The following is a 24,676-nucleotide window of genomic DNA, read 5'->3' on the forward strand; positions in this document are numbered from 1 at the left end:
CACCCCCTAACCCCAGTTTTTTTGAGACAGTATCTCTATATAATCTTGGCTGTCCTTTGCACAGCCATGCCCAGCCTAGCCTTATCCTTTGCCCATTTTTAAATGGGATATTTTGGGGTTATTTTTACTTTTGAGTTGTAGAGTTAAAACAAAACAAAACAAACAAAAAACCAAGCTGGGCAGTAGTGTTACACACCTTTAATCCCAGCACTCTAGAAGCAGAGACAGGTGGATCTCTGAGTTCAAGACCAGACTAGTCTGCAAAGTTAGTTCCATGTCTGGGGGCGGGGAATCCAAAAAAAAAAAACCCCCAAACTTTTTACTACTGTATGTGTGTGTGTGTTTGCTTTTTGGAGATTATTATATCATTATTATTATATTACTCTGGTTGGCCTGGAGCTTGTTATATAGACCAGGCTGGCCTCAAAACTCTTAAGAGAGATACCCCTGCCTCTGCCTGCCAGAGTGCTGGTGTTTAAGGTGTGTGCCACCATGCCTGGCTTTTGTTTTTCTCTGTGTCTGTGGACCACTGAAGCCTGTATTCTTTCTTTTCTTGCTTTGTTTCACTTTTTGTTTCATTTATTTATTTATTTTTGTTATTGTTTGAGACAGCCAGTCTGTCTTGAAATTCACTGTGTAGCTCACGTAGTCCAGGTTAGCCTTGAACTCATGGCAACACTGCCTCAGCCTCCTGAATTCTGGGAACTCCAGGCACACAGCACCACTCTTGTCTTTCGCTCAACCATTGGACAGTATTGAGAGTCCGCACCTCACTCATCTCCTAAGCACGATGTCAGTTCTCTGAGTGACTGCTGTAAGGGTGTGGTCAGTGCTGCTTTGGAACCTGGGCCTTGTATTCTGTTTTGGATTACCCACCCCAGGTCCTGAAAGGTAGGTCACCGCAAGCTCTTCTCTCTAATATCTTGAGAATTAGAGTAAATTTCCTAACTACACTGAAAGTGGAAGCTTTATTTTATATTTTGCTAATTTTATTGTGTACCTTGTTTACCATATGCTTGTTCTAGTTTATTTTTCAGTTGATACATTCCATTACATTAGTGTGTACATATTTAGCATTGTGTAATAAACTACTTTTCTTCTTTTGTCTCTGCAGTTCTGAGTTGAAGCTGTTGGAAGAGGCAACCATTTCAGTTTGCAAGTCTCTGGGTAAGGTGGGGGGGGGGGGGAGGAAAGCAGGCAGGTTTTCAAAATTTCTGTTAAAAGTTATGCTAGTATGAGACGAATGAATGAAGTGACAGTCTTGACTGTGAGGATGACAGTGGTCATTATTTGACTCATTGGTGCTTTGTACCACTGGTCAGTGCACCTTGTCTATGTCTGTGGTGGTAGTAGGGACCCTGCTGGGATTCCAGGCATGTGCCCCACACCTGGCTTCCCTTGTACAGTCTTTTACAGTATGTGTTTGCAGACCTGCATTTATTTTTTAAAAGTATTTTCTGGAGAACTCCATCTTTGATACTCTTCAGCATGTTAAGAAGGCTCACATAGATACACAATTTCCAGATCTTCATGGAAATGAATCCTGGCAGCTCAGGCCAGTGTGCTTCCGTGTTTGCATTTCTGGTCCAGCAGCATCCATGACTCTTGAATTTACATTTACATTGAAAATCAGTGGTCATGAAAATGACCGTGTGCTGGTCACTGCCGTGGATTTTTACTTTGCACCCAGGACTTAAACCCTGTGAGCTTTCTTCAGCAGGAGAAGTAGAATGTGGACTAAGTGGTCTCCTGTCCCATTCTTAGTGTCCTGCTTCAGACTTGTCATGCTGCCTGACAGTGGCTTCTTAAGCCCAGTTCCTTGATCATAGCTAAGAATTTGAGTCAGTGGAAAGGATGTATCCTTGAGCAAGGAACAGCCTATAGATAAGAATATGTAAAATTGGACTGGAGCGATGGCTCAGTGGTTAAGAGCACTGACTGCTCTTCCAGAGGACCCGAGTTCAGTTCTCAGCACACACGGCAGCTCATAACAGTCTACAATTCCAGTTGCAGGGGATCCAATGCTCTCTTCTGGTCTTCTCAGGTATGCACATGATGTATATATATGTGTGTGTGTGTGTGTGTGTGTGTGTGTGTGTGTGTGTACAGGCCAACCAACCATACATATGTAAAATAAAATAATACTTTTTTAAAAATACAAAAGGAATGAAAAATTACAGTAATAGTGGTTCTTACCTCCTTTGAGATTAACAAGTGAGATTAACACTTTCTTCTGCTGTTTTACTTCATAAGTAAATTTTGATATTTGTAATTAAGACTGTGTCTTAGTCACTGTTTTATTATTGTGATGAAACACCATGACCAAAAGCAAATTGGGGAGGAAGGGGTGTATTTGGCTTACACTTAACTGCTCATCACTGAGGGAAGTCAGGACAGAAACTCAAACAGCAGGAACCTGGAGGCAGGAGCTGATGCAAAGACCATGGAGGGGTGCTGCTTACTGGCTTGCTCTTCATGGCTTGCTCAGCCCGCTTTCTTATAGAACTCAGGACCCCTGTCTGGGGATGGTACCACCTACAATGGGCTGGGCCCTCCCCATCAGTCACTAATTAAGAAAATGCTCTATAGGCTTTCCTACAGCCAGATCTTATGGAGGCATTTTCTCAACTGAGGCTCCCTCCTCTCAGAGGACACTTATCTGTGTCAAGCTGACATGAAACCAGCCAGCATAGACTAAGAGCAGCATTTTCTCTCATTGCTTATTTTCTGAATTATATGTGAAATTGTCAGTAAGTGTGGTCAGTGGGCAGTTTCAATTTGACGTTCTATAAATGGTACGATATGCTCAATGTTAACTATTTAAATGCCTTTCTTGTCTCTTGCAGTTGAAAACAACCCTCGAACGGGAAATCTTGGTGCCTTAACTAAGGTCTTCCTTTCCAGAACCAGAGAGCTCAGGCTTTCAGCGGAGTGCCAGAAGTAAGCTGCCGTGGAACCGGCACTGCGGCGTACTTAGCGCTATGGGGGCAGTTTTTATTTGGTGGGGAAGTAGGTTATGATCTTTTAAAAACCCCTGTGAAGGAATTATACTCTTTATGAAGAGGGGGAAAAAAAGTAAAAGTTTTTATTTTAGTGTCTTAAATTGTTGGTGTGAGATTCAGGAATTCGATTTCAGCATTTTTGGTTAATTATTAAAATTAGATCTTTAGAAAAGTTTAGTAATGATGTAATTATTCTTTGATTCAGTTTTAAAAATTAATTAATTTTAATGAATTCTTGTTGTAGTTAGCATATAAAGTGGCCTTTATGGTGACATTTTCATAGACGGTGTCATTTACTTGCTCATATTCATCCGTCATTGTCCTCCTTTGCTGTGATGTGATTGTTATCATAAAAGGGTAGTTCCCTTCCATCATCATTTTTCATTATCGTTATTAATCTAGTTTAAATGATGATTTAGACGGATGGGATCTCATTCCACATCTAATGCTTTTCTGTCCTAAATACTGGATCAGGGGAAGCCTCTTGTTTATGACTGGGGCATTGACTTTGTGTGTTTGTTTGTTTGAGATAAAGTCTCACTCTGTAGCCCAGGCTGGACCTTGATGTCATGGCATGCTGGTGCTGTAAGCCTCCAAATGCTAGGATAACAGTTGTGAGCCACCATCCTGCCTCTTATAAAAGTGTTTTAGAAGGATAGTATTTTCAAGATTATTCATTGCCCACTTATAAACAAATATATCACAGTTAAAGTTTTCCTGTTATTAATGCGAATAACAGCACTGTGTTGTGTTGCCACTGATGTCTCCTTTTGGTTACATTGTGTGTTTGTGAGTATTCTCTTTATGCTACCATGGTTTTAGCTCTCTTTTGTCTCAGTTGCTTTCATGTGGGAGAGTTGTAAAGTTAAGGACAAAGCAGTTATACAAGTGCCTGTAACCGTTTTAATTAAGTAGATTTCACTATGTATAGAATGTGATCTAAGGGAAAATACAGTAGCTGTCACTGGCTCAGTATAATTATAAACCTTTGAAAGATACAGACACTGTCTTAATGTTTTAAGTAGGCTGTGCAAAACCATTCATAAATTAAGAAGACATCATGCACTAGAAACGAACTGACCTTGTTTGTGATTAAACACTGAGTCTTAGGTGGTTCTCATCTTTCTCTCCAGCCACATCTTCATTTGGCAGACGCATAATGCTTTGTTTATTATTTGCTGCTTGCTGAAAGTGTTCATCTGTGAGATGTCTGAGGAGGAGCTACAGCTTCATTTTATGTATGAAGAGAAGTCTCCCGGCAGTTACAGTAAGTAACAGATAAACTGCAGATTTTGATTCATAGGAGAATTGAGGGCCAGCGAGATGGCTTAGTGGATAAAGGCACTGCCTCCCGAGAGTGCAAGCCTGACACCTTAGTTCAGTCTTGGAACCAATGCATGGAAAGGTGGAAGGAAAGAGCCTCTCACACCAGGCTGTCTTCTGACCTCTCCATGTGCACTGTGGCACACGTGCATACAAATACACATGATACACACCCAGTATTTTAAATATTAACTTAGAGAATTCGCGTTCTCCTGTAGTAACCCCTATGTTTCTTTCTTAAAAAGGCCGACAGGAATAAGCTCTCCCTCACCTGACTTTTTTATTACTTTAAACACCTGACTGAACAGGGACTTTCTGGCCTTTATTTTGCCAGAGTTTGAGAGGACATTGCATCATGTGGGGAAGTTCTGGTGATAGGAGCCTGAGGCAGCTGTCACATTGCATCTGCAATAAGGAAGCAATAAGGTGCTCACCTGCCTTTTGCCTGTTCATTTGATCGGGTACCGCAGCCCATGGAATGGTGCCGCCCACTTACCAAACCTAATCTAGAAACTCTATCACAGACGGGCCCGGAAGTTTGTCTGCTGGGTGATTCCTGTCAACTCCAATCAGTATTACGTATCACAAAGTCCACTCCTTGTCAGCTTGAACATATCACTTAACATGTATTATTATAATTTTAGATTTACTTATTTTATGTGTATGTGTTTTGCCTCTGTGAATGTACGTGCACCACGTGCCTGGAAGATCAGAGGGCGTTGAGTCCCCTGGAACTGGAGTTACGGATGGTTGTGAGCCACCGTGCGCATCCAGGTCCTCTGCAAGGGCAACAAGTGCTCTTAACCACTGAGCCATCTCTCCAGCCCGTCACTGTGTGTGTATGTGTGTGTACATGCCGTGCCATGGCGTGCAGGTGGAGGTCAGAGGACAACTTTGGGGGGTCAATTTTTTCCTTCCCCTGTGGGATCTGGGGATCTAACTCGGGTTGTCAGGTTTTTGTGGCAAGTGCCTTTACCTGTAAAACAACCTTACCCGCCCTCAAACACAGCACTTCTTTCGCCACAAACTTCACCCCTTATCTCCATAGACTCAAAGCCATTTCATAATACAGAATGCATTCAGCCCATCCTCAAAGGTTTCCATTGTCTTTAATAGTTTCAGCACTGTCTGAAACTCTTCAAGTTTCTTTTGAGACTCAAGGGGATACCTTAACTATAAGCTCCTATGAGTCAAGGCAAGTTACTTAATGCAAATAATTCCAATACATGTTGATACAAAGTAAACATTCCCATTCGAACAGTGAGGAACGGTGGCATAGCAAGGACAGCTTGGACCAAGGTTAGACCAAAAACAAAGCAAGGCAAACACCACAGCCTGTGTCTCTATGCCTAGCATCTGGGGCTTATGCTGGAGTCATCAGAGATTCACCTGCCTCTGCCTTCCAAGTGCTGAGATAAAAGGCATGCACCACCACACCTGGCTTAAAATTCTTTTAGAAATGACATTTACTTATTTGTATATGCGTCTTGGTTTTCGAGTGTGCCATGGCATGCAGGTGGAAGGCAGAGAACAACTTGCTGGAGTGTTTCTCCTTCTGCCACCATGTAGGTCCCAGGGGATTGAACTCGAGTCACCGTGCTTGGCACCAGTGCCCCTACTTGCAGCGCCATCTCCCCGGCCCCCCATAACTTTGAATTCACCCCCAATCGAGTTCATAGGACAGAGGCAAAATGAAGCCAGATTCTTGGCTAGAATATGACTCGAATGTCCTGTAGCCCACTTCCTGAAACAGTCTGTGTTCCTATCTGAAACTTCATGAGCCGCGTCCATGGTCTACATCTACCTTGTCATCTCCAAAGAATGACCTCTGCTTACAGAAATCAAGGGCCTTTTGGGCCCCCAGTCCCCCTCCTGAAGACCAGTTCCAAGAGCCCACGACCACGTGATTGAGCTCGTCACAGCAGCGGTCCCAGTCACCATGCCGTTTCTCTGCATCGGTTCCTTGTCTTGTTACTGTCACCAAATACCTGACAAAGCAGTGTGAGGAAGGAAGGGCTGTTTTGGCCGGCACTTTAAGAGTGCCATCCAGTACAGGAAGGCATGGTGTCAGGAAGCCATGGATGGTACTGCCTACATCGAGGGCTAGACCTCCTTTCCCTCCCCTCCCAATTAACACAGTCTCCAGTCCTACAGATGTGCTGTATTTGTATATTTCTGTAATATGTACTGAGACATGAATAGGGCTTTTATTCAGGATTTCGTACTTCAGTGTTTTTATGCTAATCTTCATGTTTTGAGATCCATAATACTCACAACATAGTTCTACTGGGCATGAAAAAGACACCACCACCGCTCACCCCCATGGGGGCTGCAGACATGGCTCAGTGGTTAAGAGTAGGTACTGCTCTTGCAGAGGACTGTACCAGGCTTTTTCTTTTGGGCCACCAACCAGCTCCCAAATCATGACAGGGAAACTGCTTATTACTTTTGAATGCTCAGCTTCGTCTTATGCTTGTCCCACTAGCTTTTATAACTTAACCTATTTCTCTTCATCAGTGTTTTGCCACAGGGCTTTTTACCTTTCTGCCCTTCTATATATCTTACTTTCACTGCTTCTCATGTCCGGCTGGCTGGCTTCTGGCCCTGGGAATGTCACTCTCTTTCTCCCTCATTCTCTCTTCTTTCTTCTCTCGAGCCTAGATTTCTCCTCCTGTTTATTCTCTGTGCCTGCCAGCCCCATCTATCCCTTTCCTGCCTGTTGGTCATTCAGCTTATTAGACCAGTCAGGTCTGATGGCTTAGCCAGGCAAGGTGAGACAAATGCAGCACATCTCTACATAATTAAACAAATGTAGCACCAACAAATGCAGCACATCTTTACATGGTTAATAAAGGCAGCAGAAACAAATATAACACCCCTTCACATAGTTAATATTCCGCAGCAGAGGACCTAAGTTCAGTTCCTAATTCCTTCATTCAGTGACTCAGGACTGCCTTGTAACTCATGCTCCAGGGAATCCAAAGCTCTCTTCTGGACTCCACAGGCACCTGCACTTTTGTGCATAAACACAGACACACATACATAATTAAAAATATCAGTCTTAAGAAAATACCTTTCTGTGGAGTTCTGACATGAGAATTGAATGAATGCTCATCCTCATGGGCCTAAGACCATAATCACACTCAGTGTAAACCCAGAACTTGTTTTGTGTTTTGTCCTAAAAGCTGTGCAGATTGTCTCTTTTAACAATGTCATCCTTTTTTTTTTTTGTTTTGTTTTGTTTTTTTTTTTTTCAAGACAGGGTTTATCTGTGTAGTTTTGCGCCTTTCCTGGAACTCGCTTTGTAGACCAGGCTAGCCTCGAACTCACAGAGATCCGCCTGCCTCCGCCTCCCAAGTGCTGGGATTAAAGGCATGCGCCACCACGCCCGGCTTAACAGTGTCATCTTATTTGTTAATACTTACTGGAGAGGAGACTGATACACTTGACAGATACAGTTTATTGATTTTGGAGCTAAAGTTGTTACTTGATGTCCTCTGCCCCTGCATTGACCACTCTTAGCAAAGCTTGAGAAACATGGTTTTTTGTTGTACATCTGAGCTGTTTAATCTAGAGACAGTATAAAAATAACATTTTTTTCCATTTATATTATCGGCACTATCAAGATAGTTGTGAACTGAAAGACTATGTGAGTGGTCTGATAATCAGTAAAGTTGGTGTGCTCATAGATGGTAGGCCGCCCTCCACATAGACGTGTTAGAGGTCTTGCCATCGCAAGTATCCTAGTCTTGCTCCTTTCTCCTGCCTCCATCTCTACAGTGCTGGAATTATAGGCCTATATTTATACCTTCGGTCTTACGGAGTTAGTCGATGATGATGATGATGATGATGATGATGATGACCATGATGACCATGATGTCTCTCTTTGAGGTCCTGGCTGTCCTGGAACTCACGTTGTAGACCAGGCTGACCTTGAACTCACAGAGATCCTCCTGCCTCCGCCTCCCGAGTGCTGGAATTAAAGACGTGCACTACTGTGTGCAGCCATTTAGGATCTTTTGCATTGCTTTTCAGTGATACCCTGTCACGGGTCACTGACCCTGCCACTGCTCCACCAGCGTACTTTTAGTGAATTGTCTTGTTAGGGTTAAAGATTTGCTGTTGGGGCTTGTATATATATATTTTTGTATTAGTCTAGTCTTACGTGTTTTTGGTTTTAGGTTTCTACTTCTGATTCTAACTTAAGCCCTCTTATGATTCTTTATTAACTTTACAATTGTAATTTTACAGCCACACTAATTTCACAAGTATTAATAAATGGGGAACAAAAGGACTCTCATCATGCAGTAGCCGAGAACATCCCTGTATCAGCTGCTGTTTGAGCATGTGCGTCTGAAGGCCTGCTTGGGAACAGATAATATGCAGCAGCACAGGTCTGAAGAGTTTTACATAAGCAGAGGACCAGCAGTCAGCTGAGGCGTCTTAGGTTTCGGGGCTTGTTCCAGTGTGAAGCATTATCTTAGTCCAGTGTGGGGTTTCCTGCCGTTGTAACTTGGATGGTGTTGGTGTTGCAGTGAAACAGTCTTTGAGAGCAGCATGGGTGTTGGTAGCTCTCAGATTAAATATTCTGTGAGGACTTTGTACTCGAGCATTTCCCCATGGGTTATGTCTGATGTGGTAGCAGACTGTTAGAGCAAATTTAAATCATGATATGAGACTAGCTCCACTGTTCATGCCTTTCAGAATTAATGGAAGGGAACAAAGCCAGCCCTAGGCAAAAATCATGAAGCATTGCCAAATTATTCCGATTTTTCTTTTGCCTTCAGCCTGAGCTTTCCTCCCTTTCTTCTGGTATTATGCGTCATTCTTATCAAGTTAATTCTAGTATTTGTCTTGCGTGTTATGTCCCATATATCAGGTACTTGGAACCTTTAGAACTCTTAAGGCTGTTGCTTGCATCTGTCTGTAAGCTCTGGGTTGTTTACTTCAGTATGTGTCGGTGCTGATGTATGTATTCATTTGATCTCAAGAGGTCTCCTCTCGGGAGCTGCACAGGCTTCAAGGAGATCCAGGGCCTGGATGCTGTAAGGCTTCGGCTTCTGTCAGGGTTCTTGGCCTGGGGTCTTAGGTTCAGGTTCCTGTCTTCCCACTGCTCGCCCATAGTCCCCCGTCGCTGGCTCCGTGGACGCTGCCCTTCAGTGTGGGACTGCCTTGGGGTGTGCTTGCTACACAGGATTTTGCTCTGGATTCAAGTCATTTTTTTTGCTTGTGGTTGCTGTTTGATTATGTTGGGGTCCTAGAGATTTCTGTACTTTCAGAAGTACACAAAAACTTACTTTAGGCCACAGTTGTGTGCAGGGGACTCCTTGTGGTAGCTGTACTGCCCCTGTGGGCATCAGTTAGTTTCCTTACAAGTGTGTGGGCTTGTTTGTCTGTTTGATTGTTTACCCTTTCTTGTTTTTTAGAGGAGAGGAAAGACTTGGAGGCTGGAGATAGGACAGTGTAAGGAGGAGGCTGAGAGGAGGGAGGATGGGGGGAGAGTCTAGGGAAGGAGGGGCATGGAGAGGGAGCACAGGGATGACACTAGAGCCACCCAGGGCCAGCTGTGGACACTGTGTGGGTGCTGAGGTAGAGGAAGAGGTGGCTTCAGCCTAGGCTAGACCAGATCTAGAAAAGCATGAAATAGATCAACATGAATGTATTTGAAAATGCTTATTTTCTTTTACTTACTGTTTTATGAAGGTTGCTCTCAGGCACTGCAGGTTACACGTGTGCTCATCTTTGCTTTCTCTCAAAACTCTAGTCAGCACTGAGGAATTAACCGTGGATGTGCTAGGGCTATAGCTTGGTGGTATAGAGCTACAGCTCTAGTGTTGGGGAAACAGGTACATCACTTACTAGGAGAGAGCATCGTGGTGACGTTTCAGAAGTTAGAAAGTCAAGTGATAAAAGCTTAGCTGGTCAGTGAGAGTTCAGTACTGAATGCTTTGTGTTTGGAGAGCACCAGAAGAAAGCCTCTTGTTCCAGAACTTTTGGAAGGCTTGGGGCCTGGAAGTGACAGGCGTCTCAGGGGCGTTCCCCAGGGCTGTTTGGAAAATGGTCAAAGGCAGAGATTCTTCTCCAGCCTCAGTCCTGAGGCCACCCCCTCCCAGTTTAATATTGTGAGTTTATATTCTGTGCGCTGCCCCTGGCAAGGCCTCCCTGGGGCCTCCTGGGAGCCCGCTAAGGGCAAAGGCTGTAAGCACGGGAGTGAGGTGCCCTGTCTTGGCTGATGGAATGCTGGCATTGGGATTTAACTGACAGCAGGAGATTAGTGGATGTTGTCATGAACCAAATGAACCAAAACAGAAAAGAATTACATTTGCTGTCCTCCATGAAGCGTATGGGAGCCCTCCGGAGGGAGACGGCCCACCCGCCCTGGGCCGACTCCAACTGTGTACAGCCTGTGGTCAGCCTTTGCCTCTCTGGCAGGTGAATGGAGCCCAAGTGGTGGAGAAGATGTAAGAGAGCAGTGTAAACAAGGGGACATACAGTGTGAGATAGGAAGTGTTGAGAAACAGACTTCAGATCCCTAACGGTTCCCTCTAACACAACCACCCCCTTTCCCTTCTCTGCTCCGAGTGTTTTGAACTCGGAGGCAGTCCCCGTGAAGCCCACGGTGTGTTGACCTGCTAACCTCCCTGGAGGGCACCTTTCTGCTGTGCAACTGGCTTTGGTTCTCCCCGGAGCTGTGGTGCTCCTGCTGCCCTGGCAGCAGGGTTTCACGGCTCACTTTTCTCTGCTTGAACTAGTCCCTGAGTGAGACTGGCGCAGGTAGGCCTGGGATAGTACAGCGAAGGCTGTTCTAAGAGTTTCCATATAAAATTTAATGGTGTAATTTCAGCCGGGTGGTGGTGGCTCACGTCTTTAATCCCAGCACTTGGGAGGCAGAGGCAGGCGGATCTCTGTGAGTTTGAGGCCAGCCTGGGCTGCAGAGTGAGTTCCAGGACAGGCTCCAAAGCTACACAGAGAAACCCTGTCTCGAAAAACCAAAAACCAAAACAAAAAAAAATTTAATGGTGTAATTTCATTATGTTTAAGCAATGCAAAAGTAAATAAGTAAACAAATCCAACAATGGAAACGTGTGACTCAGAGAGTTCACACCAGGGCAGCCTGTTCACCACACAAGGCACCTTCTCAGGAAACCTGAAAACATACCAGCTTAAGTTGGTCTTAGCAGAAAAGTTAAGGAGTACCTGTGGGCTCCTGAGTTGTTTGGTCTGTGTAGCAGGTGCTGTCTTGGGAGTCCTTTTGTAGTCACTGGAACACGATCATCCACCTTACTGTAAGCACACGTGGTACATGGGGTGTTCTTTCTGTTTGAACACAGTATTGCAGACAGCCAGAGCCCTGATGTAGCTGGAACGGCATAGAACACCATGTGTAAATATTGCAGTGCACCAACATGTAGATTCGTTTTATTTTTAGGAAGGAATGGTGAGTTTATTTGTCTTTCCTTTTGTGATTAATTCATAATAGCATTTAGAATGCTAATTAGAAAGAAGTTTAGGTAATGGCATAGACTCTACCAAGATTTTCTGACTGTAGATGTATAGTAAATCTAGTGGTGTGTTGTTTTTGTGTTGAGTTGGGGCCTTGCCATGTGCTTCATTGGAACTTACTGTGTAGTCCAGGCTGGCCTTGAACTCAGCCTTCTGTGTGCTAGGCTTATAGCTGTGCACCACCATGCCCTGCTGAGTGTATTCTGTATTGAAGAAATGAGTTTGTTCTAGCTTCCAGGCACTGTAAACTGTTTTTGAAGTATGCCTCTGTTCTTGATTAAGGTTTTAGCATTTGTCTTCAGCGTGTTGTACTTTCTTTGGGCAGCACTGAGAAACTGGCACTGACCTTCTGAATACTGAGAAAACCACAACAATTAATTCTCTCTTACCATTTCTTTTATCTTCTTTTTTAAAGATTTCTTTTTATTCCATGTACATGAGTGTTCTGTCTGCTGTATATATATGTGTACCATGTGCATACTTGGTGTTTGCAGAGGTCAGAGAAGGTGATGGATCCCCTGGAACTGAAATTAAACAGCTGTGAATATCCTTGTGATGCTGGAAACTGAATCCGAGTCCTCTGCAAGAGCATCCATAGCTTATAACTGCTGAGCGTCTCTCCAGCCTCCAGCCATTCCTTTTAATGAATGGTCCATATGTGTTTTGTTTTCATTATCAGCTTCTAGTGATCAGTGAGGATCTCCATTTTTTGATACATAATCATTAGCTTAAAGTAATAAAAATGACATACACCAAAAAAGTGCAGGGAAGGAGTTCAGTTAGCTACCTCTAATGGCAGCCTGGAGTTAGGGCAGAAATTGGAGGATAAATGCTACACCAGAGGGCTTAAAGGATGTCTAGGAGGGAGTTTGAATGTGGTAAAGTTGTGTAACTGAACTGAGTTGATGAAATAATGAACAAAAACATGACAGAAAAAGCTTCTGGGTCTCGAGGTAGAGGCAGTTAGCTGGGTATGGTGGTGTGCACCTGCAATGCCAGGCTGAGGTGGGTGGAACTCCAGTTCAAGGTTATCCCATGCTACATAGTGAGATCCTGACTCAACAAACACAAAAGGACTGTATTGAGAGGTGGACTGTGTGGTCAGGAGGACTCGGATGAGTAAGTCTGTGTTTTAGCATTGGGCTGCTGATGCAGTCAAAGTTGAAAATAACAAAGAACCAAATGGGGTGAGAGAGACGACGATTCAGTGGTCAGGAGCACTGGCTGCTCTTCCAGAGGACCTGGGTTTGATACCCAGCACCCACAGGGCAGTTTACAACCATACTCCAGTTTCAGGGGATCCAGCTCCCTCTCTTGGGCTCTGTATATGCAACAGACACACACATATGGTGCCCATATACATGCAGGCAAAGTACCCATGCATGTGAAATAAAAAAGAGAGAAACAACTAAAGTGCTAGAAATATTGAGCTCATTTTTGAACATGTTAAGTTTGAGGTGCTGGTCACTCATCTCAGTGGACGCACACTAGACCACTAGACAGTTGGTCAGAGTCTGTGGCCATGTCTCTCTGATGGCTCCAGGTCTTGTCTGATTTGGGAACTGATCAGAGACCAGCCTGGTTAGTACTCGGAGGAGAGACAGTTTGATAGAAAACAGGATGGTCGGTGAGAGGCTGGAAGGTAAACTATGGATTAGGACTCATAGCATGTAAATGGTGATGGCTGAGAGAGCGAGTAAAGGGTGAGAGAAGACAGCCCGTGGGGACCTTGTGGAAGGTGTTCTGGAGGAGGGCTGGAAGGAGGAAGGGAGGAAGCTGCACTGAGACTGCAGGAACCGAGGAATCACTTCATGAAGGGGTTGGTGTCACTAGTGTCCACAACCACAAGTCCAGGATATCATCCGGCTTACGCAGTTTGGAGGTCCCTGAGCTCTGGGAGTTTGGGACAGAAATGCTTGTGTTGGGATGACAGTTTGCACCCTGGTCCTGACATGTAACTGATCCTCTGATCGGGAAAGTCATCTCCTCTTTGGCTCTTATTTGTCAGGAGGTGGTTAGCTTCTTGTCAGGATTCATTCTGTCAGTGTGGATCACCAGAGGTTCAGAAAAGGTGCCTTGAGGTCCATCAAGGTCAAAGGCAAGGTCATAGGAATATGGTGGGGGGAGGTTACAGGTCTAAATATCTTTGCTTCAAGTCAGTCAGCTAAAGCATCTTTTTAAAAAAGTTATTTTGCATATTTGACTTAAATATAAAAATTCATCGAAAGAAACAGTGCAAAGTGTAAGAAATTTGAAAATTACTGGCTTGTAGGAGCCTTAAGGTATATTCAAGCTGCTAGGGGTGTCAGTACATCCTTGTAATCTCAGAATTTGGGGGAGGCTGAGGCAAAGGCCTGGCCAGTTGAGGCTGACATAATGAGACCCCCAACTTTAAAGAAAACAAAAATAGGGTTAGTGGGACAGTTGAGCAAGAAAAGCTGCTTGGCATCGCCATGCACGCCCGACGGGCCCGAAACTCACCTGAAGGTGGAAGGACAAAACCAATGGCAGAGTGCTCCTCTGACATCCGCACATGTACTGTGGCATGCACACACACAGTAAGATGAAGGAAAAAACCCTTATGTGGTGTTATTAAGGTTGTATTAGGTGCTGACTTGCTCATGATCTGGAATTTATTTAGAGGTCAAAATAGTGTTCGGGTATATGTAATAATAATTTTTTTTTTTTTTTTTTTTTGGTTTTTGGAGACAGGGTTTCTCTGTGTAGCTTTGCGCCTTTCCTGGAACTCACTTGGTAGCCCAGGCTGGCCTCGAACTCACAGAGATTCACCTGGCTCTGCCTCCCAAGTGCTGGGATTAAAGGTGTGTGCCACCACCGCCCGGCCAATAATAATTTTTTTACTTATTAGAAATGCAAAGTTTCCATCTAAGTAATTTCATCTGTTGTCTACCTCATCAAAACAAAGTTTTGTGTGTCTTCCTAGGTTCTAACTCTGAAGATCTTCTGGAAGAATTGCTCTGCAGCTTGGTGCAGTTAATCACTGATACTCCACTCTTGTAAGTTCTGCCTAAGCCAGGCTTTATCTTCATGGTGTACTGAAAATGATAATTGATTGTGCTGAAGAGGGTGTGTGTGTGTGTGTGTGTGTGTGTGTGTGTGTGTGTGTGTGTGTGTGTGTGCAGCATGTGCAGAAGCCACTAGTCAGTGTTGGGTGACTTCCTCAATCACTCTCCCCTCTCCTCCCCTTCTTTGCTTTTTTCTTTCTTGAGACAGGGTCTCATCATGTAACTCTGGTTAGCCTAAAACTTTCTATGTGGACTAGGCTGGCCTTGAACTCACAGAGATCTGCTTGCCTCTACCTCCCGAGTGCTGGGATTAGAGGTATGCACCACTCTGCCTGGCTCCCCTTGTTTGCTGAGACAGTCTTTTAAGGAACCTGAACTTCTTTGTCATGGCTATACTGGCTGGCCAGCAAGTCCCAGGGATCTGTACCAGCACTGGGGTTGAAGGCTTGTGCCACCACACTAGGATTTGATGTGGGTGCTGAGGATCCTAATCCAGGATCTACTAACTTTTCCCAAGCCTCATGATGAAGAGCTTGTGAGTTTTTGTATTGTGTTTAAGGATTATACACTCATGTAATTCTTTTATCTCTGTTCCCTGGTAATAGGTAGACTGTGTCCACCTGTCTTGCTTACTTTTCTATTGCTGTGATAAAACACCACCAGCAAGGCAATGTATTAGAAGAAAAGCATTTAATTTTGGGGCCATGGTTCCAGAGGTTAGTAGTGCTCATAACCATCCTGGCAGGGAGCATGGGAGCAGACAGGCATGGTGCTGGAGCAGGAGCTGGGAGCTCACATGTTAAGACAACAACTACAAGGTAGAGAGAGAACTAACTGGGAATGGTGTGGGCTTTTGAAAGCTCAAAGCTCCCTCCCAGCAACACATCTCTTCTAACAAGGCTACACCTCCTGACCCTTCCCAAATAGTTCCAGCAACTGTGGACGAAGTATTCAGATGTATTTGAGGTTTTGGAGGGGGGTGCTTTCTCATTCAAACCACCACCATCAAACACGAATTTCATGTTAAAGGAGGATGAGTAAGTCCTTCAGTACTGTTAACACTTGGCTGGCCCAGAATTCCATTGACTCGGTAAGAAGAGATCTCCAGGGTCACTGGAAGCAGTCTGAGAGAAGTGAGTAGAATCCAGTCTGTGTGGTGGAAAGTGAACTGACTGCGGAGCGCTCTCTTTCCCCTGGCTTCTCGGTTTTGTTTTGTGACTGTTTAGACAGGGTAGATTTCTTTCCAGTGTTCCTTGAAGCTAGGTGAGTTCCTTGAGATACAGTTGGGAAGGTCCTCCAGTGAGACTCCCGAGTACAGTTCTTCACAGGGAACTTACTCCATGAAGAAGTGTCTGGTTTTCCTTTTGACAGCTTTTTCCTGTATCCTGGAATGCAGACAAGGTCTTTGAGTTGCGTGCCCATCCCGGCACCATGGGCCAGTTGTCTCATAGAAAGTTTGCTTTGATGTCATTGAGCTGCTGAACCAAAGTCAACAACTGCCATTCCACCCCCCCACCCTGGGCTTCTCATATGACGAAAATAGACTGGGTTTCGGTCAGTGCAGCTCAGTGCTGTTCCTATGTGTATAAAAATGTCTATTTGTTTATCACCCCTATCAAAACTGATGCTCCCCCAGAACCCTTTGTTAGGCATTTCTTTCCTCATTGTCTTCCTGCACTTGCTGACTGCCTATTTATGTACTGTGGCCCCTTGGAAGGCCATGAACCTTTGTAATATCTATGACATTCTTCCATCCCTGAAGAAGCAATTGTATTACTTTTGAGGATTTACAAAATTGATTGACTGATGTTTGAGACAAAATCTTTTTTGTTTTTGTTTTTTTGAGACAGTGTTTCTCTGTGTAGTCCTGGCTGTCCTGGAACTCGCTCTGTAGACCAGGCTGGCCTCAGATTCACAGAGATCCACCTGCCTCTGCCTCCCAAGTGCTGGGATTAAAGGTGTGTGCCCCACTCCCCCACCCCCAAACCCCCACCCCACGGCTGAGACAAATCCCCCCCCCCCCCCCCCCCCCGGACCTGAAGACCGAACCCAGGGCCTTGCGCTTGCTAGGCAAATGCTCTACCACTGAGCTAAATCCTCAACCCCAAGACAAAATCTTTTATGTTGGCCTTGCTGGTGTCAAATCTCAGTCCTCTAACGTCATCTGTCTTGAGTAGCTGGGATGAGAATGTATAATTGATTATGTTTTAAAATACACGTATCCACTTATTTATTGTGTTTGTGTATTTACATGCTCATGCATCCGTGTGTGTGGGCATGTATGTACCATAGCGCATGTGTGGAAGTCAGAGGATAACCATGGGAGTATGTTCTCTCGTTTACCATGTGGTCCTGGGGATTGAACTCAGGTCATCAGGCTAGTGGTAAGCACCTTCACCTGATTCATCTCTCTGGTCCCAGAGAACATATTTTAAAGGAATTACATTTATTGATTAGACAGAGTCTCTTGTATCCCAGGCTGCCCTTGAACTCACTGTGTAGCTGAAGATGACCTTGAACTTTATTTAAAAAAAAAAGATTTATTTTTATTTTATATGTATGAGTGTGTTGCCTGAATGTATGTCTGTGTACCATGTGTGTGCGTTGCCTGAGGAGACTGGAAGAGGATGTTGGATTCCCTGGAACTAGAGTTCTAGAAGGTTGTGAGCCGCCAAGGTGGGTGCTAGGTATTGAACCTGGATCCTCTGGAAGAGCAGCCAGTGCTCTTAACTGCTGAGCTATCTCTCCAGCCCTGACTTTGAACATTTCCTCTTGCTTCTGTCTCTAAGTGCTGAGCCCACACGTCTGTGTCACCACACCCAGTTGTGTGGTGCTGGAGACCGAAGCAGGCATGCTAAGTGTGCATTCTACCAGCTGACCTGTACCTCCAGCCAGTAAAGGAATTCTGGTAAAGGAATTAGTTTTTAGATAAAGAACTTCTTCAGGTTTGTCTGAAACACAGAGGGATGTGGTCAGAAACGGGCTATTTGCCTCTGGCTGGGAAAGAAAAGACAAGTATTTGGGAGCGAATAGGTTCCTGGGGATATTGCATGTGAGTCCACAGTTTGGTTAGAGATGGAGAAGTGAGATGCACCGCTCCTCATCATGCTCTGGTGTTCACTTCTGCAGCCTGCAAGGGGAGCTGAGACAAGTAGACTTACCTGCTAGGGAAGGACCCGGGGGATAGCTTCCCACCAGAACGTATCGTGACACACAGAACTGGTCACACGTCTGCCTGTTCTCTCCTCTGTGTTTTGAATAGACCTTTAATGTTGCTTAGGGTGGCAGTGTAAGGCCAGCTTACAGTTCCCAGATACCTCGGTAACTCTGTAGCCATGTCACATGGTTTGGGCCCTTGCAGTGACACATGAGCAGGCCTTGTCACCTCACAGAGCACATGCATTTCAAGTCCTTTGTTTTGTGCACTGCCCTGAACTATGGATAAGAGTGCCACTTGCAAAGACTAGTGTCCTAGGAACTGGGGCTATTAGGAATATTACAAGATTGCTGTGAGTGCTCAGTGTCTTGTCTACAGTTCTTCTTACATGACAAAACAAGTTCCTGTCTTGGTTAAGCTACTGTGGTTAGGCTTCTGTTGTGTATATTACGATGAGGGTAGGGAACCCATATAGTGCCTGCTCTTTCCTAATCATGTTAAGCTAGATGTTTTTATGTTTCTGATTTAATTTTTAAAATTATATTTTAACGAGGTCTGGTGACATATGCCTATAACCCTAGCACTTGGGAGGCTAAGGCAAGAAGATGGTGAATTTATGGTCAGTCCGAGCTACGTAATGAGTTCCAGACCAACCTAGGCTACGTAGTGAAACTCAGTCTGAAACAAACAAAAAATTTGGCTTTTAATAATATTTGTGTTCATTGCCAAGTACCAACAATCGAATGTGCACAGTCTTTTGGCCTTTATTGATCATGTTATGTCGAAGTTATGGAGATGGAAGTAGTAAGTATGTTTAGATAATCAATAGGCTGTGAATACAGTGACTGGAACAGCTGTGTAGGGAGCAAGCAGACAGTGTTGCAGTATATCAAACATTCAGTGTTTTAATGTGTTTATACTTTTTAAATGAACTGAAAATGCACAGGCAGCCAGATGTCTTGTGTTATGTATACTCAGCTCTAACCAGCTGCTGAAACAATTTCTTATGATTTAATGTCCTTGGAACTCCATCTTACAGGAAAGTTTGTCTTGGTTACAGTTGCCATGTGAAAGCAACTACTCTGTAAGTGTTTCTTCTACCCCAACCACCACGCTGCAGCGTCTGAGACCAGCTTGCAACTTAAGGCGGATATTGAGATGAAAATGGGAGGAGCTCTCAACTCCCGAGCATCATCAGTTTAGCTGTAATGCTCTACAGTTGCTCTTGAATTAGCAGGAAAATCATTAGAACTCTAATTTTAGTAGCCATGTAGAGTAATTTCAAACTAGCTCAAATCTTTTCTTATGAGACTCTATTAAATCATTCTATTAAAATTGAAAGCAAAGTGATTACCACGAATAGCATACTTATGTACATTATGTGTGTGCGTACATGTATGACATGTACCCTAAGGTAGCTTGAACTTATTGTGTAGCCGAGGATGGCCTTAAACTTCTGAACCACTTGTCCTCAGCACCTGAGGGATAGGATTACAGGGGACCACTACAATGCCTGGTTTGTGTAGATTAGTAAGTGATTCTTTATTAGAAGCAGGGTCAGGCTAAGCCTGGTGGTCCAGTCCCTAATCGGGAGATTGCAGCAGCAGGATCTCAAGTTCAAGACTTGCCTAGGGTAGAGATAAAGTTCAAGGCCAGCCTGAAGAATTTACTGAGATCTCCTCTCAAAAACTAAAAAGAGGATTGGGGGACTAGCTTAATGGGAGGGTACATTCCTAGTATTCGAAAGGCCCCAGTCCTAGCTCCTGGGGCATCAGCTGAACATTTAGATAAGTGCTGTAGGGCTGGAGAGATGGCTCAGAGGTTAAGCGCACTGACTGCTCTTCCAGAGGTCCTGAGTTCAATTCCCAGCAACCACATGGTGGCTCACAACCATCTGTAATGAGATCTAGCACCCTCTTCTGTATACATAATAAATAAATCTTTAAAAAAAAAAAAAGGCAGTGAAAGATAAGTGCTGTAGAAGTTCATTTCAGTAAACGCTGGAATTTTTAAAAAATATTTTCATTAAGGATGGACATTTTATCAGCAAGTTTGTGATAACATCTCAAGAAACTAGTGGATTAATTATGTTACTAAATAACTTAGAAGTCATCCTTTTTAAAAGGTTTTCATTTATTCTCTGGCAATTTCGTGTAATATCCTTTGGTCATGTTTATGCTCCTCCTCCAACTGTTCCAAGATCCTTTCCACCTCTCTACCAACCCGTGTTTTCCCTTTCCTTTCAATAACAACAACAACAACAACAATAACAACAACACTCATAGAACAAAAGCAAAACCTATGAAGTTCAGTTTGTGTTGGCCGACTGCTCCTGGGCCATGTGGCTGCCCTGGAGTGACGTATATATTCCAGGTGTCCCTCCATTGAAGAAAAGTGACTTTTCCTCGGCCAGCAGCAACCAGGTGTCACTGGCTCCTTGGCTAGGGGTGTACCCGTAGGGATATCCCGTTTCCAAACAGTCACAGAGCCATAGTGATTCACAGTGGCTAGGCCAGGCCTATGGAGAGGCTGAAAGGATCTGGATAGGGACCTCTCAGCACCGAGTGTGTGTTTGTAGCATCAAGGGTTCGTTCAGTTGATTATGGCAAGTCTGGAAAATTAGAGCTGGAAGAGCCGTGTCGTTTGAAAGACAGGCATGTTAGAGGACTAACTTGAGTTGTGTTTCAGAGTCCGGATTAAGATATAACAAAGTGTAGGGCTTTTCCCCTCAGCTCCACTTTGGAATTTAAGGAAGTTTGAACCTGATCATCTAGATTGTAAAATCCAGTACATGAACAAGGTTTCTGCAGTGGAATAGTTATAACCTCGCATTTGTTCAGACCATAGTCTTTAGATATTACGTTGTGAAAATCTGAGTGTTGAAGATGTTTTCTGCTGCCTGTGAAAATAATGGATAGATTTCCTTGTTTTTGAGACAGGGTCTTACTGCGTAGCCCTGGCTAGCCTGAAACTGTTGTGTAGACCAGGCTAGTCTAGAATTCAAAGAGATTCTCTCTTTCAGTTGCTGGGATTAAAGGCATGAGGTACTGTGCCTGGCTTGTAAGTGGTTGCCTCCTGAAGTCTCTAGTTGTCAATAAGAGTGAAGGCATTGAGATGCCCATGCTTGGGGGTGAAGGACGTAACTCTGGGGATAATGTCTTGAGCCCTGTGTGTTGATTCAAAAACACTTCCAAAGCCAGCTTCAGTGGAGACCAGGGACTGGCTTAAGCAAATCAGCCTTTAAATCTTAAGTGCTATTCATTAAAACCTAGCACGGCTTTCTGGATGAATTAAGGATTTAAGACATTATAAGCGTAATAATCATAAGCATAAGCAAACTTGAGATTATAGAATTTTCATATATCAGATGGTGCATAGACATATATGCAAACAAACCACTTATACATGCAAAAATAAATTAATAAGAAAAAGAGATTTACTCCTTTAATATATGTGTGGGGTATGTGTGCCTGTGTCCAGGTACCATGGAGTGTAGAAGAAAGTGTTGGATTGGCATCCATGGAGCTGGAGTTAGAGATGTTTGGGAGCTATCCAACATGGGCCCTGGGAACTGAACTCAGCTCTTCGGCAAGAGCAGCACTTAGCTGCTGATTCATCTCTTTAGCTCACAGGAGGTTTGTTGTTGTTGTTGTTGTTGTTGTTGTTGTTGTTGTTGTTGTTAGAAAATTTATGATGGCAACTCGGGTTAGGGAATCCCAGTTAAAATTTTTAGTATGTAAAATTTAAGACCTGTTATTGAAAAAAAAAAATCTGACCAAAGTATAGTATTGATTTTGCAAGATAGATGTTTAGCTTTTTTTTCACAAATGCTTTAAATGATTATTGTTAAGAAGTATGGGATATATTTTGTAGCAGAAAAAAAAATCACGATTTCTGGACCTGGGAATAAATTCTAAATCCATTCTCTTGCTGGCTGCTGTCAGTGTGACACCAGGCCTCAGCAGAGCTGAGAGTGTAGCTAATGGTCCTGTGTATGCTGAGCATGCTCATGGGGTCATCGTCACAACTCTTGATTTCACAAATACGATAGCAGCTAATAGAGGTGATCTGCCACTTGGAAAAGGCCTCCAAATGCGTGTAGTTCACTTTGAAAATGGTTCAGCCAAGGGACGAGTTGCCTGGGTCTAGAGAGTAGCTCTCCAAGCTGTTGACTGCAGGAATACTGGGGGAGCTGATCGTTCACTATCCAGTAGTTTCCTCTTACCTGTGGCTTTGCTCTCTCCGTTCTTAATTATTGCAGTCAACTGAGCCCACCCATCAGTTTTGTGGTTCTTTTTCATAGTACATATTTTGTTAGGTTTATGCCCAAGCATTTCTTTTTTTATGTGTACTAATGGAAAAGCACACTATGGTTTCTTAATTCACTAAGTTTTTTATTTATGTCTGCCCAGATGACTGACTATCTCTTTCCTTCTGCCTCCTTGTAGTTCCCCTGCTGTACCTTTTTGCTGTTTAAATTATTATTCTTAAATTGCTCTTACACAATTAGAGAGTAGTGGGGCTGGAGAGATGGCTCAGAGGTTAAGAGCACTGGCTGCTCTTCCAGAGGTCCTGAGTTCAATTCCCAGCAACCACATGGTGGTTTACAACCATTTACAATGAGATCTGGTGCCCTTTTGTAGCATGCAGGCAGAACACTGTGTATGTAGTAAATAAATAAGTCTTTTTTAAAAAAATTCCCAGAGGCTAGGAGGGAGGGGGCAGGGAAGAGTGAAGAAGTTAAGGAGTGAAAACATACAGTGGTCTATCCTAGTATTCTTTAGCATAGTGAGGAAGAGGGAATTTTAATGTTTCTAGGAAATAATAAATGTCTGAGGTGATACAGTAATCATTTGATCATTACACATTTTGTACATGTCAAAAACATCACCATATCCCATGAATCTGTATGAACTTTATGAGCCAATTAAAAATCCGAAAGAGGAGACTCTCCAGGAAATGACTCTTTGCAGTTCCACAAGTCAGAAGGAGAAGTGACTCTGGCCAAGAGGTGTCCTTTTGCATTTTGTTGTCAGTAGTGAGGTTGAGATCTCTTTACCTCGTCTCCTGCGTTTCCAACAAGACCGTGTTTCACTGTGTGGCTCAGCCTGGCCTGGAATTTGTGATCCTCCTGTCTCAGCTTCCCAATAGATAGGTTTTTAGAAGATGCCTCCAAGGCCAGCTAGATCTGCTTTAGTGTGAGTGTTGAACTTGGTTTCAAGATGATTGGTGGCTGTATTTTAAACATTCACTGGAGTTACATGTATATAGCACTAGTTCTTTGAAAAACTGTAAAAATTGTAGAATAAATGTTTGTGTTTCTGAGGCTTGTCCCCTAAATGTTTGTGGGGGACAGAGATGACTGTCTAAGGTGGTTGATGAAGGTAATGAATGGCAGTTCTGGAACCAGGTTAGATCTAACTCCTGTTGAGACTGTTATAGAGGGTCTGCAGACTTAGTTCACGGTAGAGTACACACTTAATAAGAGAGATGACCCTGGGTTTAATCCCTGGTACAAAGTATTACCACCATGCCAGCATCTGAATTATATAATACCACTTTTTATTCTCTCCTTTTGAAATGTCCTTGTTGGCTCAAATAGCCATTTCTACATTTTCATCTTAATCATTTGAACTTGTCAGTTGTTTTTATTAAACTTATGTTCCATTTACCGTACCATCAGGTTTCTTACCAACAGTAAGTCCAAGGAGCATGTTTTTCCTTCTGTGTTCATTAACTTTGCCCTGAGCCAACACTAACACCATTTCATGATGGCTTTTGTCTATGTCCAAGTGCCCCACTCTGCCCAGCAGAGCAGCACAAGGTCATGGCTCCTGTCTTCTCTTTCTTCACATGAAATGAGTAACTTGCTCCAACAGTAGTTTGTTCTCGGACGTTTCCAGACCAGATGGTGGAAAGTTCTTGGGAAAATATGGCAGCCCAAGTAGCGCTTTGGCTCTCTAAAGTTGACTTTGCTTTGGCAATTGTGTGATGAAAATCTTCTGAAGATTATACAAGGACTCAAAACAAGAAAGAACTGTTGGCATAAAGCATTTTTCAATTTTGAAAAATCACTCCACTCAGCATGGTAGAATTTTGGTTTCTTTCAAGTTTTGGCCTCTTGGACTCATTTCCCTGATGATTTGGCTTTAAAATAGCTCAATTAATATTTTAAATTTTGTTACCATAGAAATTTAGCATTACCTCAAGTTCCTTTTTTTCTTTTTAGCATTATCTCAAGTTAAAGTAGGAAATGACATCAGAGCAGGTTAATCTATGGAGTTAGTTAACCACATTTGTATCAGGATTGTTGTTATTACTTTTTAAAAAACAAGCTTTGAACTCACTGTGTAGCTCATTGCTTAGTTTGAATTCACAATTCTCCTCCCTTTTCTTTCCTATTGTGGATTTATAGGTCTGTGTCACCATGCCAAACTTGTATTTGGATATCTACATACATACATATGTACACACACATGCACACAGAGAGAAAGGAGAGAGAGAGGGGGAGGGAGGGGAGAGAGAGAGATGGACAATCTGATTCTAAAATGTGAATGGAAAGGCAAAGATCCTAGACCATTAAAAAAATAAAAAAAGAGAGATTCCCTGTGGTTGGACTTTCTTTGTACTGCCAGTTCCCAAATAACTCGGAGATTTATATTAAT

The 24,676-nt window shown here is 43.5% G+C and overlaps 1 protein-coding gene across 2 annotated transcripts in view; it reads left to right on the forward strand.

Moving 5' to 3' along the window:
* Positions 1–24,676, forward strand: part of Dym (dymeclin) — a 303,216-nt gene that overhangs the window by 40,189 nt on the left and 238,351 nt on the right. For both annotated transcript variants that reach the window (XM_059246037.1, XM_059246038.1), the window contains exons 3-6: positions 1,115–1,167; positions 2,847–2,940; positions 4,136–4,269; positions 14,773–14,845. In XM_059246037.1, coding sequence (XP_059102020.1) covers positions 1,115–1,167; positions 2,847–2,940; positions 4,136–4,269; positions 14,773–14,845 — 354 coding nt within the window. The remainder of the gene's footprint in view (positions 1–1,114; positions 1,168–2,846; positions 2,941–4,135; positions 4,270–14,772; positions 14,846–24,676) is intronic.

This window comes from Peromyscus eremicus, chromosome 19 (genome assembly GCF_949786415.1).
Source record: "Peromyscus eremicus chromosome 19, PerEre_H2_v1, whole genome shotgun sequence".
Taxonomy (NCBI): domain Eukaryota; kingdom Metazoa; phylum Chordata; class Mammalia; order Rodentia; family Cricetidae; genus Peromyscus; species Peromyscus eremicus.